This window comes from Erythrolamprus reginae, chromosome 5 (assembly GCF_031021105.1).
Source record: "Erythrolamprus reginae isolate rEryReg1 chromosome 5, rEryReg1.hap1, whole genome shotgun sequence".
NCBI classification, from domain to species: Eukaryota; Metazoa; Chordata; class Lepidosauria; order Squamata; family Dipsadidae; genus Erythrolamprus; species Erythrolamprus reginae.
The window spans coordinates 65,605,817-65,627,408 of NC_091954.1; the positions used below are offsets into that span (position 1 = coordinate 65,605,817).

Below are 21,592 nucleotides of genomic sequence, written 5' to 3' on the forward strand. Positions count from 1 at the left end.
GTCAATCATCCAAAATAATCACAGCCATTTTCAATTTTCTCATTCATAATAATCATAACTGTTTTCAATTTTCCCATTCATAGCCATTTCAATTTTCTCTCCTTATTCAATCCTTCCATTTTAACATTTTTATCTCTTATTTATTTATTTATTTATTTATTTATTTATTTATTTATTAATAATCTTCACTAAAATTAAATCCTTAATAATTCCAATTCATTAATTACATAGTCATTTCCTTTTATAATTTATAACTTTGTGGGAAAAACCTCAGTCCTCTTCCTCTTCTTTGTAGTGCTGTTGTCTTCTACTATCTTCTGAACTTTCTTAAAATGTCTCAAGCCTCTTTTCAAATTGTATTATCCAATATGTTTTCAATCAGTTCAGTCAGTTCATCTTGAATAGTTTCTTCCTTCCACATCATAGCTGATATCCTCCTTTCTCATAAAAAACCAATGTGAAGGCCAAACAGATAAGATATGCTTACAACAATGCCAAAATCTTTGCAGAAACAGGCTGCTATATTTCCCCAACCACACGATGGTGCTAGATAACAAAATTTCCAGATCTTCCGGTATTTAGTATTTCTCTTCGTTTAATACGAATAAATGGAAAGAAAATATAGCCTCCATGGCAAGAATTTAAGGTTTCTGATTTAAAAGGACAAATTTAAAAAACAATTAGCTATCTTAAGAATCCAATCTTGGGCAGTTTGTTACTTTCTGAAGCTTTCGCCATTTGCCACATTGCAAAAATAGCTGCTTCTGGTTTCTATTTCTGGCTGTTTTAACTCCGTTGAAGATCAAATCGAAAAACAAAAATCCAAAATCCCTTGCGGCCACCCTCACTCACCAGCACCAGTTTCAAATGCTTTCATCTCTCTGTAAGTATTCCTCTAGCTCTTTCCAGATGTTATTGCTCAGCTTTCCATCCCGACGTTGCGTTGCCTCTGTGGCTGTGTCGGCTTAGGCATGGCCGCCTGACTGGCTTCACACCATAGCTGGTGCAAAACTGGGTCGGTTTGTCTGGTAGGGCATGGCAGCCCCTACCAGACTCCCAGTAGCGTCCCATGCATCACCTTCCCTTCAGGAAGGATCCGATCTGGTCCAAAAGGACCAGAACCCCTGGACAGTCAGGATTCGGAGCCTTTCCAAGAGAGATGAAAGGCTCCTTGCTGCCGTGGCCATCAGACCCGACCCCACTAATATATTTTGTTATTGTTTGATCATTATGTATAGTTTTTATTTGTCAGGTGTCTATTGTTAGGAATATAAAGTTAGGTTCTATACATTTGGTCTTTTTTCAAATTCTTCTTAACAATGTTGAAAAAATGATAGCAATGACCTTTTCCCCCCCCTGCTCAAATCTTATCAATCCAAACATTCATTTTAGATTTTCTTTAGCTTGTATTTTTCATATATATGCACACAAAGGAAGCCAGGGACATCTTCTAAAAGAGTTGTGCAAACATGGAAAAAAGTTCCCATTATTTTTCATTATTCAAATAGAAATGGTTTATATGTGTTCCTGAACATCTTTGGGCACATTTTAAAAGAATAATACAACTGTAATATTGAAAGTCGATGCATCTTTCAGTATGTAAAGATGATATGCATATTGGTTTCTTAAATGTGATTTTTAGAACAGCTGTGCTCAGTATGTACACTGTAAATCCAATCAACATTTCATAGTTAGTCTGAAATATTTTCTGTTGAAGTATTATATTTAAGAAATATATAAAACATAGAACAATTCCTTAACCTTGTTTTGACATAAATTGCACCCATATTTTGCAAGGATAGTATGGATGAGATTAATGTCCAATGTCTATATTTGAAAAAAAAAATCAAATTGCATGCATGATTCTTAAAGACATAGTGGAATAGCCAGATTTTTGACTAAAGTCCTAAAGTCCTCTATGTGTGACTGCATCAAAAATGAATTTCTTTTTCTTCCAAAGTAGCTTCAAATGGTTTTGCTAAATGTAGGAATGTTGTGATGATTATCTTTTTAATTAAAATGAGAAATCTTTGTTTAAAGTGGCATTCTTTTTTTTACGGCCTCTTACAGTCTCTATAACAATCATTTCTTAAGTCTGAATGTTTTTAATTCCAGGAATCCATTTATATAAAACTATGCTTAGACTTAATTAAAGAACAATTTCTTACAAAGCTTGTAAATAGCCAGGAAAAAGGGAAGGACAGAAAATAAAACTGACATTCATGCAAACAAACTGATTCTTACAAGGTATGTAATATGCTATAAAAATACAATAAAGCCTTTTTTTTATAAGAGTTCATATTTTCTGATCCTTGTTTTCAAAGGTATTTAAGAATGATATCAAAGTTCTGTGATTCAACATCTGTTTTCTTGAATGGGCCAGTAGCTAATTCAAGTTTCACAAAATTAGCAGTGCACACAGCTAAACTACATTTGTTTAGATGTCTAATTAATTAAAAATACCTTTATAATTCATCATTAGATTTCTTTTGTCTTTTTTGCCATATTTTAAAAAAAGACAGTTGTGGATAATTTAATTGGAAGACATGAATTATGCTTCTTCGTTTCACATTTTCTATTTTCAATTGAAAGTTTGTAAGTAACCAAGTTAACAACAAAAATTCTTGAATTTCTATTTAAACCCCCTAGTTATTATCTCTTTTACCATCTCACAGACTTTACATTCATGAACTTACAGAGCATCCTTATATTCTTTTTTTCTCACTTTCTTCAAAAAATGGAAAATATTTCTTGAAGAAACTAGCAGTCTAATATGATTTTAATTTGTAAGTTAGATATCACAGTGATAATTTAGATGGGGGTATCATACTCTGAGTTTTGGAAGAGGGTAAATTTAGATGTTTGCCATGCTGGTAAGTCTAGACTTTCTTGTGTTCTCAGTTATTGGCATCGCATTATTTAGTTACTCATGAGAGTACTGTACAATGGTCCTTATTTTAGAATGTCATTTTGTTCAAAGCAAGCACAATTAACCCATTTCTGTCATTAGTGCAGGTTTAGTGCTTTGTTATTAAACCATATCTGATAATAATGTTTGTGTATTTATAGCTAGGTTGATTGGTTGATATCTTGAGTTAATCCAGAGCAGTGGTTCTCAAGCTGTGGGTCGCGACCCCTTTGGGGGTTGAATGACTCTTTCATAGGGGTCGCCTAAGACTACACATATTTCCGATGGTCTTAGGAACTGAGATACCACTCCTCTATCCGTCTCCAGGTGGGTCCGCCCAAATGCAAATATACTATTGTAAAAAATATATTTGTACAATGGGAACGACTGATCATGTGCAGAAGCTGAATTTCCAGCACTGTACATGCATCACCATCTTGTTTTCGGGTGTGGGGTGACTTTTTTGCAATTTGTTTTAAATAAATCGGCACTCTGCAGGAGGAAGCAAATGGGCAGCGATGTAAGTTGAAACCCACCCCTGAGTTTCCTAATAGTTTTATTATTTTATGGCTGGGGATCACCACAACATGAGGAACTGTATTAAAGGGCCGCGGCATTAGGAAGGTTGAGAACTACTGATTGAGACTATATCACAGTGTACATTGAGACCACATCACAAAGACTACACTGCACAGTGACACAGTGGTTATAGTGAAGTACAGTGCTCCCTCGATTTTCGCGGGTTCGAACTTCGCGAATAGCCTATACAGTGATCTCTCGGTTAGCGCGGGGGTTACGTTCCAAGACCTCCCGCGCTAACCGATTTCCGCGTTATACTGGATGCGGAAGTAAAAACCACCATCTGCGCATGTGCGCCATTTTTTTCATGGCCGCACATGCGCAGATGGTGGAGTTTGCGTGTGGGCGGCGGGGAAGACCAAGGGAAGTTTCCTTCAGCCGCCCAACAGCTGATCTGCTCCGCAGCGCGGAAGCAGCGAGGAGCCGAAGATGGGGTAAAGGCAAAGGGGAAACCCCATCTTCGGCTCCTCGCTGCTGCCGCGCTGCGGAGCGGATCAGGTGTTGGGCGGCTGAAGGAACCTTCCCTTGGTCTTCCTGCCGCCCAGGCAAAGGGGAAACTCCAAGATCGCTTGCCGCTTGCCGCTTTGCAGCTTGGAGCCTTGCTTCGCCTCCTTCGCTGCAATAGGCAAGCGGCAAGCGGCAAGCGATCTTGAGAAAGAGAGAGAAAGGAGGGCGACTTGCCAGTCCACGCCCCCCTGGATGAACAGCCTCGCATGGCCCCAGCGCCGGGCTCCGCTGTTGCCTCCGCCCCCATTCGGCTCTGCAGCTGAGAGGCCTTCCCGGCAGAGCCCTCCCCAACAGCTCCCGCTGCCAGCGCAAAAAAGAAAAGAAAAAGAAATCCCCAAAAGAGGCAGGCACAAAGCGGGGGCACAAGGGGAGCTGCCCGGCAGAGGTTGCTTTTTTTCTTCTCGTGGGCAAGTGGAGGGGGGGAGAGAGAAGGGAGGAAGAGAGTGTGAGAGAGGAAGAAAGAGAGAGAGAAATGATAGAAAAAAGGGGAGAAAAAAGAGAAATGAGAAAATGATTGAAGCATAGTGACAGGAAAGAAAGAGAAAGAGACAGAGAAGTGACTCTTGGTGATGACGTATGACGTCATCGGGTGGGAAAAACCGTGGTATAGCAAAAAAACCGTGGAGTATTTTTTAATTAATATTTTTTTAAAAACCGCGTTGCAGCGTTTCGCACTAATCGAGACCGTGCTAATCGAGGGATCACTGTACCACGGTTTTTCAAAAAATATTAATTAAAAAATACTTTGTGGTTTTTTCCCTAAACCACAGTTTTTCCCACCCGATGACGTCATACGTCATCGCCAAACTAATAATTTTCACAAATAAATAACAAAAAAAATAATTATTGTTAATAAATAATTATGTGTAGAAATATCAGGATCACTAAATGTCTTATTCAATGGTGAATACCAGTAATAATGGTGAGTAAATGGTTGTTAAGGGAATGGGAAATGGTAATTTAAGGGTTTAAAGTGTTAAGAGATGGCTTGTGATACTGTCCATACCCAAAAATGGTGTATTTACTTCCGCATCTCTACTTCGTGGAAATTTGACTTTCGCGGGCGGTCTCAGAACGCATCCCCCGCGGAAATCGAGGGAACACTGTACTGCAAACTATTTCTGCTGACTGCTGGTTGACTGCAATTTGGCTGTTCGAATGTCACCAGGCTTAAGGTTGATTCAGCCTTCCATCCTTCCAAGTTAAGCAAAATGAGGACCCAGATTGTTGGAGGGCGATATGCTGATTCTGTAAACTGCTTAGAGAGGGCTGTAGAGCACTGTAAAGTGGTATATAAAACTAAATGCTAATGCTATGCTATGCTAAGTCTAGAATTGTTAAATGCCACTGTTTTTATAAATGCTCTCTAGATTATACTCATATACTAAATTCTCATAAAAAACTTAGAAAATACAGTGGTCTTAGTTAGCCTTTCTGTTTGTTTTGTGTGGTGGATATGAGTGGAATTTCTTCTTTTCCATGACCAGAATAGAAAATTATACTGGGCTTTGGAGAAAAGAAATATTGTTGTCTTCATTTCTGGCAGTCTATAGACCAGGTGAGTGCTAAAGTGCCAGATTTGTTAAATCTGCATGGCCATTCTAATTTGATCAAGTATATAACTATAACATGCTTTGATTAATGATCAGAGTTGCATATATGTACTAATAAGTCTGTATACTCTATTAACATTTGTTCATCTGATTAAAATATTTTGATTACAGATTACAAGTAAAAATAGTAAAATGCCACAATTGTAGTTCTAATGGGAGTACCATTCTTGTTCTCTACTTAGTTATTCCTGAAAACTTTAGGAAAGAGTAGGTTGCTCAAAAAAATAAAGGGAACACTCAAATAACACATCCTAGATATGAATGACTGAAATATTGTCATTGAATACTTTGTTCTGTACAAAGTTGAATGTCAATCAGTGTTGCTTCCAAAGTGGACAGTTTGATTTCACAGAAGTTTGATTTACTTGGAGTTAGATTGTGTTGTTTAAGTGTTCCCTTTATTTTTTTGAGCAGTGTATGTATGCTAAGAGCAGTGCTAAAGCAAACATTAGAATATCACAGTGCTCTGATAAATGAACAAACGTCATATATTACCGGTACTTGCTTATTTCTAGGGATATTTGCTCGAAACTCAGTGTACAGTGATCCCTCAATTTTCGCGATCTCGATCTTCGCGAAACGCTATATCGCGATTTTTCAAAAAATATTAATTGAAAATATTTTCCCACCCGATGACGTCACTCTCTTCCTTTCTCATCTTTCTTTCTCTCTCTCTCTCTATCTTGCTTCTTCCTCTCTCACACTCTCTTCCTCCCTATCTCATCTCTTTCTTTCCTTCTCTCTCTTTCTCTATCTCTCCCCCTCTTGCTCTCGAGCGGTGCGTGGGCGGCGGGGAAGACCCAGGGAAGGTTCCTTCGGCCGCCCAGCAGCTGATCTGCTCGGCAGCGCCGCAGCAGCGAGGAGCCGAAGATCCGGGTTTCCCCTTTGCGTGGGCGGCAGGGAAACCCGGATCTTCGGCTCCTCGCTGCTGCGGCGCTGCCAAGCAGATCAGCTGCTGGGCGGCCGAAGGAACCTTCCCTGGGTCTTCCCCGCCGCCCACGCAAAGGGGAAACCCCGATCTTCGGCTCCTCGCTGCTGCGGCGCTGCCGAGCAGATCAGCTGCTGGGCGGCGGAAGGAACCTTCCCTGGGTCTTCCCAGGTGCGGAAGTAAAAACACCATCTGCGCATGTGCGGCCATGGAAAAAAAAGGGCGCGCATGCGCAGATGGTGTTTTTACTTCCGCACCACTATATCGCGAAAAATCGATTATCGCGAGGGGTCTTGGAACGGAACCCTTACGATAATCGAGGGATCACTGTAAACAGATCCATGTTTTCTTGCACATTTGGGGAATTGGCTCCTTTCATTATAACTGGAAGGATGTTTTCAAGTGCATTGAAGTTCTACCGTACAAATCGGTTCCTTGTTCTTTCAGAATTTATATAAGATTAAAACAAATCTTCATTCTAAGGTTTGCAAATAGATTTTTATTCTTCTATTTGAGCTACAGTACAAAGGAAATGAAGGGATCAAGTTAACAATGTTTTGGAGGCTTTTGTTTCCTTCGCTTCATTAACTATATGCAATTAGTAAAAAGCAAATGGTGAATTTGCTAACACATCATTGAGGTATTTAGCTTCTTGGATTGAGAAAAGTGGAATTAGTGCTCCATGCCCTCTCTTGGCATCTACACTATAGGCAATAGGAAGAATAGGTTGACCTTAATATTTGTTTCCACTGAATCGCCGCCTTGCAGCATTTAGTTTGTACTGAATGAAAAGCTTAATTTCACGCCCTGATTAGTGCTAGTATATGCAGGTGGATATTTATTTTATATGGCTAAGCGGGTCTTCCTTGGTAAATTATTCACCAGCCAGCAGCACTATAATTTCTCATGAGTAGTTAGTGCTAAATTATAGTTCTTGTTAAGGAGAAAATCAAAACAATACTGGATGCTAACCTTTTGACTAGGTAGGAGTGATGGGAAGGCAGAGGCGATAGAGAGACAGCACCAGATTAGATTGAGGGAAAGGAAGGTAATACAGGTAGTCTTTGATTTACAACCATTTATTTCGTGATTATTTGGACTTACGATGGCACTGAAAAAGTGATTTAGGATTGGTTTTCACACTATTTTCATGACTGTTGCAGCATCCCCACAGTCACATGATCAAAATTCAGGTGCTTGACAATTAGCATGTATTTATGACTATCCTGAGGTCATGTGATCACTGTTTTTAACCTTCACAGCTAATTTCTGACAAGCAAAGTCAGTGGGGAAAGTCAGATTTGCTTAATTATCTGCATGGTTCACTTAACAACTTCAGTTATTGATTGATTGATTGATTGATTTGTATGCCACCCATCTCCCGAGGGTCTCTAGTCACTTAAGCATGGCAAAAGTTCATAAATGGAGTAAAAATCACTTAAGAACAGTCTTGATTAATAACATAAATGTTGAGGTCAATTGTGGTTGTAAGTCGAGGACTGTAGAGTTTGTTTGTGTGTGAATGAAGAACCTGGAAGAAGAAGTGTGGACTTCTTGAAAATCAGCACATAGATATTTTGGGCAGTCTTTCATTGTTGTGTGGATGGGAAAGTGATTAATGATCCCAGAGTAATTGTTTATGTTTTGTTTTATTTGCAAATGATGGAAGATACCTGTGTCTTGTTATGACTGAATCTGTGTGATAATGCTTCTATTTCTTTATTCCGATATATCATTATGTTTAGTTTTATAGATGGATGGGTGGATGGATAGATAGATAGATAGATGAAGGGAGGATTTTTGCTACAGGTTACTGCAGAGTTAATTTGCATTAGAATTATAAAAGAGGTGAATTTTATACTTTTATTAAAGGTAAGCGAAATGCAAATAAGAGTGTTCAAACTTTTGACTTTGTAATTCTTCATCAGGCTAGCTGATACAAAAAGAAAGGGTTGGGAGAAGAAAAATAAAGGTCTGGTCCTAGTCAGAAATCTCTATACATCACATAAGGTAAGAAACAAACCTGAATTATAGTGAACTGTTCAGTTTTCAGAAATGGGGAGGGAGGGGATTGTGCTTGCTATTTTGCTGGTAAATGCTGTGTAATTTGAAACAGACATTGAGGTATAAAATCAATTTTCTCTACTTTTATCTCTTCCCCTCCCTCCCCTTCAATCTTAGGCACTAAAATATTGTTTCCTGATCATTGTACAATATACCACATCTCCAAGATAAATAAACAGCAAACCTCATGGTTATGACAACCCTTTTTCTTCCTTGGGTTTTGAATCTTTAGCCTGCTGAAAAATTGTGAGAACTCAGAGAAATTGTAGAATGTTGGTTACTTGCAAGCAAGTATTACCCCAACTATGGAGTTGCATTATTTTTATTTTAATGAACCAGAGTGAACATTCCTATAGGAATGTTGTATTGTTTATGTAGCAGGTTTTCCACCTTAATTAAAAGTACTTCTGTTTCTTGGTTTCCAACCAATCATTCTCTAGATACGTTTGCGGGACCATTTTTTAAAAGGCTGTTGTAACTACAGCTAATCCAGGCACAACTGGAAGAAGCCAATCTTAGGCAGTCACTGGGGCAGGTGGTGGATTGGAGATTTATGCTTGTATGTATGATTGGTTCTTTAAATTGGGGTTTTTAAGATTAAGTTAGTGAGTCAGTGAGTTAGTTAGTCTTCTGAGCTTTTGGACTTGTGCTGGAGCCCATCCTCAGGGAACTTCTCTCTCACCAGAATGTGAGAGACTGACTCAGATTGGATTCTAAAACATTATCCTGGGACATGTATACTTGCCTTCATTCATAACTGGTAAAGTCCATTTGGTGGTTAATTGAATCAAGCACTTAACCTTTGTGAAAGATAATTCTTTCAGAGATTTTCTTAGAGATTTTCTTAACCATTCCAGATATTGAACATGATAATCTGGTGCAGAACAGAATATTCATTTTAGCTTAATCTATATCCTTTGACCATGTAACCTGTCCTTAAATGATTCTTTCTGACTGGTGTAGTTAAGATCCATAGCTTTTCACGTTTATTTTTTTTAAAAAAAACCAACCCTAAAAAAATAGTTTTTCGGCTGGGAATGATTGAGGGCAAAACAAGGGGACGACAGAGAATGAGGTAGTTGGATGCAGTCGCTGAAGCACTGAGCTCAAGTAGACTCCAGAGGATGGTAGAGAACAGGAAGGCCTGGAGGAACCTTGTCCATGGGGTCATGATGGTTTGGACACGACTTCGCAACTAACAACAACAAACCACCCAATTCTCACTTTTTCTCAGGTTTGGTTTTTATCATGGGCAGTCACAACCATATACCGTAATTAAACACACCAATAAATGGAAAATGGGATGGAACATGCAGAATCCTTTATACACTCCACAGAAGTAACATATTAGTTAGTTAATTATTATTGCTTATCTTCATGCCAGAAATAATTACTACATTCTATTTGGAAATATTCAAACATTTTATAGGAGTGCATCAGTACATCAGTAATTAAACAAATCACTCTGCAAGATTACCTCTAAATTGAAACTTTCAAGTATCAATTGGTTATTGGGCAGCTTAAAAAAGAACATGGATGCTTTGTAGATAGGAAAGAGGAGGCAAAGAACAGTGTCTTTGTTTCTACCAAGTCTTAAATACACTGATAATGAAAACATCCCTTGCTTTCCTAGCATTTTTCTGTTCCTTTAACTATGTTTTGGTTAATTTTACAATTGGCTACCCACCTGTTATAATACTTTTTATCATTAAACAAAATTAATTTTTAAAATGATCTGGTGCTGTCTGCTTTTAATGGAATTAGAGTTTCTTTAGTCCTATAATCTGCCTCATGAGGCTTGTCTGTCTTCTAGAAAGTACAGCATTGCATCATTAAAATATCACCCCCTGCTGAGAAAAAACATCAGTCCTGTTCACTAAATGGCAATGCTGAAGCGGTGACAAGTGTTTGTAAAAACTGTATTAAAAATTCATTTATTCTTAGCTAAGCATTTAGCTAAGCATAAATGAATTTAACAAATAATGGATAATAATAAATTACTGTGCTCTTGTTGTTAACAAATATGTCTGTGCAAAGGACAACATAAAAATAATAAATGTTCTTCCATCCCAGCAGTAGTTCTATTGGTACCAAAAGGAAGCTGCAGTTCTGAATTCAGTAGCTTTGAAGTGGAGAGCCTTGAAGCAAGATTGCTGGATGAGACTAGACTTCCTTAAAGAATTATGTGATCAAAATCATATTGCTGCGTTCATTTGACATTGGTCACCCAAAGCAGGGAATTTTTCATAATCAGTAGCCCCCTGACTCTCATATCAAAGGAATAATATTGCAAGGTTAATGTTAGCCACATTTTTTTTGCTCTATATGTGATGCCAGGGTTGGCCCCATAATTTTCTCAGCTTGCTTTATTTCTGCTTTTTATGTATGGAGGAGAGGCAGATATTTAAGAACCTTTCTTGCACAAAAAGCCTTATTCTTTCTTGCTACATAATTAGCACTTGTTTATGACACAACCTCTGATCTGATTTTTAAAACAAATTGCACAGTAAAGAAGCTGATATTTAAACTGTATGGTAACCATGGCTCCAGCTGTGATTCAAATATTGTAAGCCTTCAGGGGTTTGCATTAGGCTTGGAAAATAGGAACTGAGGCCTGTAATTTAATGTCTGTCTTTTAAAAACTGCATTTTTTAGGAGAAAAAAGAAAGGCATTCCATAGAATTTAAAATATTGACTCATTCTGAGAAAACAGCCTTTTCAAATCTCACTAGAGACTACTCAGATCCATTAACTTAACTGTGGAAGAAAGAGCAAAGGAAGGCAATAAAACAAAAAATCTGTTAAAGATTGCAGGAAAATTATGACCGGTATGAAATCAGAGTGAGATAATGGCTTTAGAACACTAGGAGGGAGAACATTGAGAAGGCAACCTTAGATGTCAGGTAAACTATTCAAAATAACATTTGAGTTTTAGTGTTAAATTGAAATGCTGAAGGTAGTTTAGCTGGATAATGAACTGAATTGTGTTGATGATAAATGGGATCATGCTTGTAAAATGTGTGTAGAAAGGTTGTGTTTCAATTTCTGCACAAAACAATTACGCTGACATGGTTAAGAAACTTTGAGGAATTGTCCAGCTATCTTGGGATTTTAAAACATCATCTGTTAGCGGTATTATTTTTATAATAAATACATGTGAGCGTTGAGTTCTTAACATAGGCAAGAAACTACAATTTTGACAATTTGAAAAAAAGCTTTGTCCAGCCTTCTCCTTTTAAAATGAAATTAATGCAATTGGTCCATTTTCTGCTGCTTTTTTTAAAGGATAGAATCATATTACAATATCTCTTGACATGGTCCTATTTATGTTGTTTTAAGTATTTTAGACACAGATATATATATACAGGTATATGTGGGTACTTTATGATATTTAGACAATTTATATGCATATGTAAAAGCAATTTTTGTACATTATCTGGGAAATGTGAATTGAATCAACCTGATTTGGTTCAGATCTCAGTACTGAATCTGATGAGCTTTTTAAAGTCAAACTCGTAGATTGAATCAAATGAGTGATTCAAAATGGATTTTGACTGACATACAATGGCAGTTCAACTTCAATGTGCTTGTCAATGGGCTGCCCTTGAAGCCCACCCAGAAGCTACAACTTGTCCAGAATGAAGTGGTGAAATCAGTAATGGGTGCCCATAGGTTTACCCATGTAATACTCCTACTGCATAAGCTGCATGAGTTTCCAGTTTACTTCAGGATGTAGTTCAAGCTGCTTATTTTTACCTTTACATTTCTATATGGCCAGAGCTAGCTTGCCTGCAGGACCACCATTCCCTAAGATCATCTACCCACCCTATCAGATTAGTTAGTACAGTGTTCCCTCGATTTTCGTGGGGGATGCGTTCTGAGACCGCCCGCAAAAGTCGAATTTCCACGAAGTAGAGATGCGGAAGTAAATACACTATTTTTGGCTATGAACAGTATCACAGACCTTCCCTTAACACTTTAAACCCCTAAATTACCATTTCCCATTCCCTTAGCAACCATTTAGATTATTACTCACCATGTTTATTTATTAAAGTTTATTAAAAAAAATATTTATTAAAGGCGGATAAAAGTTTGGCTATGACATGACGTCATCGGGCGGGAAAAACCGTGGTATAGGGAAAAAACCCGCAAAGTGTTTTTTAATTAATATTTTTGAAAAACTGTGGTATAGACTTTTCGCGAAGTTTGAACCCGTGAAAATCGAGGGAACACTGTATAGCCATGAGCTTAGTCTCCTACCTTAAACATTGCCACTTAAGGCAGCCAGGAAGCCACATGGTATATACTTGTCCCTGAATTTTAGCAGACCTCTATCCTTTTAGGTTTCTGAAAAGCACTAAAGACTTGGCTTTCCCAACAATCACTGGGATAGTTAGATGTAATATACAGTAATTCTGTACTGACAGTGTAAAGTCAATTGACAAGTCTGAATGAAAACTAAGAATAGACCTATGATTCCTGCCAGAAGATAGGATAAAACAAAAATGGAAGAAGGAAAGGTTGCCTTAACAATTGGGGTGAGGTTTTTTTTTTTTTGCTTTTCCTAATAATATACAGAAGATTGTTGGCTTTTTCAATTAATTCATTGTTATTTTATTAAGGTTATGGCTTTTTTTTTTTTTTACAAAGTATACTACTCTTATGTACACAGATTTATTCAAGCATCGGTTACAATTGTGATGAGGAAAAAAAGGATAAAATGTGTATCTTAATTTATCACACAGCCCATTCTTTCATCAGATACAAATATAGACGACATTGAGTCAGTCATTGGGTCACAGTGCGTTTAATTCCTCCCTACCCACCCATAGAATAGATTCTTCTATTATCTTGGTAGTGCAGTGATTAGAATGCAATATTACAGGTTTACTCTGTCCACTGCAAGGAGTTTGATCCTGACAGGGCTCAAGATTAACTCAGCCTTCCGGTCAGAGGTTTTATGGCTAGTAGAATTCAAGGCCGAACCATAAAGAACAAATTGGAATCACTCTACATTTTGTAAATATGTTGATGGTCCTGGTTTTAAAATACAGTATTATAAACTAGTACACCCTCATTTTGTGGAGGGGACTGAATGATTGTTGTTGGGTGGCAGGAGCACATATCACTGTGCACTGTTTTGTGTTGTGTGTATTTGTTTATATTATAAAAATCAATAACATTTTTTTTTAAAAAAAAGATTAACTCAGCCTTCCATCCTTCTGAGGTTGGTAAAATAAGGATCCAGATTGTTGGGAGCAATCTATACTATACTATACTATATACTATACTGATAAATCTATTAGGATGGACCCTTTATAGAATGTTAAGGTCCCTCCCCTTGTAATTATAGTTTTATTACTGTATAGTATTTTGCACTTATACCAGTACCTTACTTGAAAATTGTAACAGAATATATGTTTGGTGTTTATTATCACCTGGAACAAAATTTAGGCTAGCCAGTTCCCAATATAAAAGGAGGTCTCTTATGTCTATTCTTTTCTAGCCACGAATACACATGCCTAAAGATGGATTCCAACTTACATCTTCTGGATACCAAGCATGGCTAAAGCAGGTTGGACTATTACTGTTTCTTATTTATGGTTAGACTTTGCACCAGAAACATGTGCTTGTTTCATTAGTAAAGTATATACATAATTCAACTCTTATTCTGTAATCAAATACCAGTGCCATTTCTATATTCATGTTTGTTTTGTGTCTGCATGTTGTGCACATTTCCACTTCTCATGAGTAAAAGTTCAAACAAGGATCATCAGAAGGGAGAGTTGGAACAATACCTAGAAAGATGGGAAACAGCAACTTAAATTGCCGAATTAAAATTAACCTTCAAGTGTGAAGATCTGTAGTGGTGGTAATAACGGGGAGGGCAATGGGTTAATACACAGGAGACTTACATCTAGAGCCTAATTCAGATTTGATTGGGTAAAACAAGTGTGGACATTTGCTCATATCCCATAACAATCCTGCAGTTTGACACAATCTGACACTATTGGGAGTCCCTGCTCAGACGTAGTCTAGTGCTATATTACTTTGGTGATTATTAAAGGCCAAGCTTTAGATGTTTCGGCACTCTGGCTCTGGCAATTGCTGTCAGCATCTTAAAACAAATCTAGTATAACAATTCTCCCCAAAGAATCCTGTTTTAAACTTTGCATGTGTGACACATGCATGCTTGTGATAGTAATTTTTGTGGGAAAATGCAGTAGAGATGAAAAGTTACACCTTTGTTGAAAGTAGGAATTATGTCATGGTATTGAAAAACTAAAGCAATGAAGATAATCTACGTACTATTTTTGTAGTTTGAGTAATGAACATTGGGCTGAAATAAATATCTCTTTAGAGTTCTGATATAGCAAACTGATTTGAAAAATCCATTAAATTAAGCAGGATATGAAATAAATAAACTTTTAAAAGAAAGGGTAGAGTTTTGTCTATTTCAGTGATTTTTTAATATTTTTATGTGTGGCTCTAGAATCAAAATAGACTGGAGATCCAATTATTGAATATGTAAAATCTGATGGAATGTTATGAAGAATTGCCAAGGGAATATTAGTTTTTCGTTTTCAAAAATAGAACCTAGTAGTAGTAAAATTTAAATGAAGTATATACCTCACCTTAAAAAAGAAAAACCTTCAAATTGAGCTCACTTCCTCATGAGTATATGTATGCATCCCTGCTATTTTGTTTGTAACAATACAGGAGGTAGTTTACCACTACATTTCTCGGGGACATTTTCTTAGCATCCTACTCTAGAATGCAGCTTGGGGAATTATCTTACTTAAGTCCTAGTCAAGAATTAACCAGGCTTGATCATATTTAACTTTCTTAACCAAGTGCTGCCACCTGCTGAGCCATAGTGCACCTAATAATTAAGTAACAGAATAGAATAGAATAGAATAGAATTCTTTATTGGGCAAGTGTGATTAGACATACAAGGAATTTGACATTGGCGCATATGCTCTCAGTGAACATAAAAGGAAAGATACATTTGTCAAGAATCATGGGATATAAACCTTAATGATTATCATAGGGTACAAATAAGCAATCAGGAAACAATATGTGCAATATTGAAGTTATAGGTTATAGTATAGAAGAAACAAATTTATTAGTCAATATGGTTTTATTCTATAACTAGGATAGAGTAGCTAAGTGTAATTGTGTAATAAATTAGTCATCTTATTTCTTTTCAAGACTATTTTGGCATAGGGTAAAAAAAATTACTTACCGGTAAAATATGGAATATGAATTTGTGTGTTTTAATTTAATCAGGATAAATCACAGTTGATGTCTTTATATTTCCTGACTTTATGATCACATTACTTGTCTAAGCTATATTAGGAGTAGGTGTCACTGAAGTTACTCATTCATCACTATAAACTGTTCTATTCCAATTCCTGTATTTTATATGAATACAAACTTGATGAAAATTTAAATGTATTCACTTTTCTTTTAAATATATATTGCACACAGTTATTTTTGTGAAAATAAATTTGTTGATGCTCCGATAATGCTTAATAGAATCTTTAATGCACGATTTATAGTTGAATGTGTATTTTCTCTATTCTTTTCAAAGTCTTTACTCACTGTGTGAGTAATGACAGTAACTTATACACCTTTACCTGAAATAAATGCAGCATTTCTGGGGAGTTATTGTTATAGCTGGAGAGAAAGCAATACCCAAAGGATTGTATATAGTCCTCATATTGATCCAAAATAAATGAGTAAATAAGGTGGAAATTATTTGCAGTATTTTATTTGCAGTGGGGATATTTTTCCTCCTCTTTCAGGTATTTTTCAACAATGACTACAAATTTTTTCAAACACTTCTTTTCCTTGTGTTTTTAAAATAAATATGTTGCTTTTTCTTTAAGCCTTACTTTGTCCCCTTCTTTCAATTAGCTTTGTTTTTTAAATTATTATATGGTAAGATGTAGGTAATTAGGAGAATTGAATTATGATATGGAGAAAATATTGTTAAAAAGGAAATGTTATTAAAAAGTAACAATATAGCAAATCCTTTAGCTTGACAAAGCCTTTAGCAAAAGCTTGGTTTATGTGCAAACTGTTTTCCAAATTGTCTTTTTCACTGGCAGTAATGTTTTCCCTTTGCATTACTTTCTATCGATCTAGTGTCTGATTTATACATTAAATATAAGTACCTTAGTAAAAGTGATCTTAAACTAATTTATATTATAAATAAAAATGAAACAAAATAGATTTCTGGAAGGCTGGTCAGTCAGTGAAATAGTAATAAAGGTCAGCATTTTATTAAAAAATAACTGACTAGATTTGAATAATTTTAGCCACTTAAATTCCAATTGTTGAGCAGAAAATGTGAGGGCTCAGTTATATTAATATTACTGCCCTTAGTAGGCTTTTATAAAGAGTGCATAGTTGTGAAGAATAGTTGTGACCGGTGAACACAGTTTGTCCTTTTGGTTTATGAGCACAAGTTTTGGAGAGAAACACGTGTCCATGCTTCGTTTTAAGATTTTGATCTCAGATTTTTCCTTCCAGTAGATGTCTTGTCCATTGACCAATAAAATTACATACTCAGCATGCTGATACCATTTTTTAAAATAAGTGTCCATTGAGAAAAATATTATGGTTTTTAGAGCCTTGGTGGCACAGTGGTTAGAGTGCAGTACTGCAAGCTACTTCTGATGATCACCGTCTGCCAGCAGTTTGGCAGATCGAATCTCAATACGCTCAAGGTTGACTCAGCCTTCCATCCTTCCAAGGTCGATAAAATGAGGACCCAGATTGTCGGGGACAATAGGCTGACTCTCTGTAAATTGCTTAGAGAGGGCTGTAAAGCACAGTGAAGCGGTATATAAGTCTAAATGCTATTTCTAGTGCTATTTTTAATAGTTTAAAAGATGCTTGCTTTTTTCTTTGTCCAATCATTAAAAAACCTGATTGTTGAATTATGAAATGATAAGTTCCATTCAGACATGATAGTAAGCAATGAAATTCAACTATTCGTTTTAAATGTCTGAATCAATAGAATGGAATGGAGTTCCAAATAGCAAAAGTGACAATAGTTTGAGTATAATTAGACTAATTATATTTCAATATGATGCCTGAATGGAAACAACTCAGCTGTAAATATTACTGCAACAACAAAGTTTGTAACTTTATGGAAAAGGAAATAATAAACATGTTAAATTAATTTCTATGAGCTTGGAGAATGTAAGTAATCAGTTCTAATTAAACGTTTTCTATTGAGCCATGATTTACCGTAGTTTATTTACTAATTGCAAATTTTTAATGCTGCTATGCTCTAATGTTTCTATAAAACACAGCAAAATACAACAATATAAAAATATAACCATAAAAATCGCCCAAAATAAATAAATAAATACAATCCAGCAATTGTAAAGTGCAGTACTGTAAATTATCAGAATTTTTTTAAGGCAAGCATTCAGATACCTTTAAAGAATTACTCCTCTTGGAAAAGCCATATATTAGATATTTTTTCAATATTAAATATGTGGTTGTAAATATGTGAAGGGAATTGTTTTGTAGGAAAACTCACACAAATGATCTTGAAGGCATCAGCTTTCTTTCAAATGATCTCTTATTGCACTTTTTGAAACTTGAGGTCTCCTAACAAGCACTTTTCCCCTTGGATGGGCTGAATATATAAAAAGGTGGGGGGGGGACAAAAAGGAAAGAGAAGAGGAGGAGGGGCAAAGGGAAAGTGTATATAAAAAGGGAACAAAGCAGAATAAAAGAAATACAGAAATATCTTCCCCCTTTATAAAGACAAAAATATTTTCAATAACTCAATATGTTATTAACATTTTAATCAAAAATCTCTTCATCCCATACCTCCTGTTTTATCTGTTGGCCAATAATAAAGCCTTTCAATATTAATTTAAAAAGTCCATTAAGAGATTCCAGAGGGGAAAATATATGTATTGCAATCCTTTATATTATTTATTAAATTTATATGCCACTTGTCTTGCCTAGAGAGGGCAGAAATGACACGATATCTTGTCATTTTGTCAAAAAAAAAATTCCACATCTCATTTTCTATCTTTAAATAAATCTTTAAATCATTCAGATAAAAAAATCCATTAAGAGCTACTAAATGTTTTGCCTGACTTGCTCAGGCAATGCGTAATAGTCCAAGGAAAAGAAATCAAACACACATGTGCTCTGCTAATCAGCAAACTTGTATTAAATAAACAAAAAAGGGTTACTCAAAACAGTTCTTAGTGTCCAAAAACAATGATAGTGCAAGGCTTACTTCAGCCGCATACAAAAACACAGGAAAAAACAAACAAAGACAACCTGGAATGAGCAAAGACGTTTCAGGAGTCCTTTTGAATCTTTGAAGCAAACAGCAAGTCCCAGAGTTTTCACCTCCCACTTGTCTGAAAAAGCTGGGTTGAAAACTCCAACGGCATGGAACAGAAACTTCAGAGCAGGAACCACAAAATAACACAGATAAACAGCCACAGTTTGCCTTGGGCCGTTGTTCCCTTTTATACCTTTAGCCCTCATTAAGGGAACCACACCCAGCCCTCAGTATAAGAACCACACCCAGCCCAGGTGCTCCTATAATGACTTGTAATACTCCTTAAAGCGATCCCTTCTTTGCATAGCTCTTCGGCTACGCAGATCAATATATTGATCTGCAGAAGAATCCAGAGACGAAAGACTGTCTGAGAGATGTATGTCAAATCCCCTGGGCTGTCTGCTGACTCCTGCGTACCAGTGGCCTCCTGGCTGTCTGCCACATCTTCCTGGCTGTCAGCCAGGCTTTCGCATTCAGTGTGTGCCGCGTCTTTCCCATCTGTGGGAGCAACGGCTGGCCCAGGCCCAAACACAACACTAAAAACAATAAATTAAAAGTATTAATCTTTAATCCCTTCAAATGATGTCCCACAAATTCATTTCTTCTCATCTCCTCTCTTCTTCCCATGTTTGTTTATAAACAAATGTCATCATTCAGGCTTAATCAAGAGAACCCATTAAAATCTATTTTAAAAAGAATATCATATATGGTTTAACCTTGATCGAAATAAGCCAACTTTGTAAACCTTTGTTTTAATTTTAAGGATCTTAATTATTTATTTTAAGTAATGTTGGATAAGCTGATAGGTTCTTTCTTTTCCTTTTCTCATGAAATAATATAACATATTTCTTTTGTAAATCCAAGATAAAAAAAAAATAGTCCGGATCACTTTTCTGAGTTAAATCCACGTATCCAAATCACTCTTCAGGTGTATTATTTGTTTACCTTTTAACTATTAAAACTTCAGCAGGTTTTATTTGTAGCTCCTGAATAACATTTTTGCCAACATTATTCTTATCACGTCAGTATTTAATCCATATTCAAAACAGCCTGATTCTCAGTTATATCAGCAACAGCTCTGGTATTTCTTCCCCTTTTATGTATAAAAAAGTCTAAAACAAAAGTGACCAACCTTTGGCCCAAGGGCTACATGAAGCCCTGGACAGCTAATAATGCAGCTCCGCAAGATCATAGACTTTTACAATTATTGTGATTTTAGTGATATTTATATACATTAACTACTTTATATATTGTTATATGTGGCCCAAGACAATTCCTCTTCGCTCAGTGCAGCCCGGGCAAGCCAAAGGTTGGATAGCCATGGTCTTAAGGGTACGTTTTAGATACATTTTTGCAAAATATCCTTAAATTCTTCCAGAATTAAAATATTTTTCTTCATTCTGGGGAAGAGAGAATTCTCTTTTAATACAGTCTTTTAAGTCTTTATAGCTGCCTCTAGTAACTAGCCTTCAAAATCTCATCAACCTTTGCTCTCATCTAAAACATTTTCCCAGGAAGAGATTTCTTACGTTTAAACTCAAATCTTCATATATACTGAGCAGGAAGTATTCTTATAACTTTCAAAACTGGCCCCACAGTCCATTTAAAACCTTCCCTAGAATCAACATTCTACTCACTCTTTTCACTGCTTATTTCTAAGTAACATTTTTTTCTTTTTAAGTTTTAAAGTTACATAAATCTTCTTTTGCTGCAGGTGGGAAGAATATCACCCATTGTAATAAAACTTGTCCTTTTGGAGGTTCTTAATATCCAAAAATCAGGTTACATCTGCAGTTGCCAATAAAAGTGATTGAAAGGGGTTATTGGATTAACTCTGTGTCATTTTGAATGGCTCTGAACTCTGTGGCTTGGGTAAAGCTGTCTTTCCCAATTCCCAGAGCTCTAGAATCCTCTGGAGACTGCTCATTACAGGGAGCATCTGTAAGAAGCACTTTGAGCAACCCCCTCTCCTTTATCTGGGAGGATCTTAGGGACCCAGCTCCTACACCTGCTCCACTTTCCATCACGATTGCCCGCTCCACTAAAAGTGAAGCCATCTTAGTCTCCTATTGCTTCCCTGGGAAGTAGAAACATAGAAACAAAGAAGTCTGACGGCAGAAAAAGACCTCATGGTCCATCTAGTCTGCCCTTATACTATTTCCTGTATTTTATCTTACAATGGATATATGTTTATCCCAGGCATGTTTAAATTCAGTTACTGTGGATTTACCAACCATGTCTGCTGGAAGTTTGTTCCAAGGATCTACTACTCTTTCAGTAAAATAATATTTTCTCATGTTGCCTTTGATCATTCCCCCAACTAACTTCAGATTGTGTCCCCTTGTTCTTGTGTTCACTTTCCTATTAAAAACACTTCCATCCTGAACCTTATTTAACCCTTTAACATATTTAAATGTTTCGATCATGTCCCCCCCTTTTCCTTCTGTCCTCCAGACTATACAGATTGAGTTCATTAAGTCTTTCCTGATACGTTTTATGCTTAAGACCTTCCACCATTCTTGTAGCCCATCTTTGGACCCGTTCAATTTTGTCAATATCTTTTTGTAGGTGAGGTCTCCAGAACTGAACACAGTACTCCAAATGTGGTCTCACCAGCGCTCTATATAAGGGGATCACAATCTCCCTCTTCCTGCTTGTTATACCTC

General features: G+C 36.5%; 1 protein-coding gene across 12 annotated transcripts in view; it reads left to right on the top strand.

The window, feature by feature from the left end:
• Positions 1-21,592, top strand: part of BTRC (beta-transducin repeat containing E3 ubiquitin protein ligase) — a 199,680-nt gene that overhangs the window by 11,332 nt on the left and 166,756 nt on the right. For 5 of the 12 annotated variants that reach the window (XM_070752858.1, XM_070752869.1, XM_070752859.1 and 2 more), the window contains exon 2: positions 14,106-14,174. The exons of 2 other annotated variants lie outside the window; for them this stretch is intronic. In XM_070752858.1, coding sequence (XP_070608959.1) covers positions 14,106-14,174 — 69 coding nt within the window. Of the gene's footprint in view, positions 1-5,480; positions 5,553-8,463; positions 8,546-14,105; positions 14,175-21,592 lie in introns of those variants that run through there. 5 more of the 12 variants (XM_070752861.1, XM_070752863.1, XM_070752871.1 and 2 more) reach the window with 2 other exon arrangements.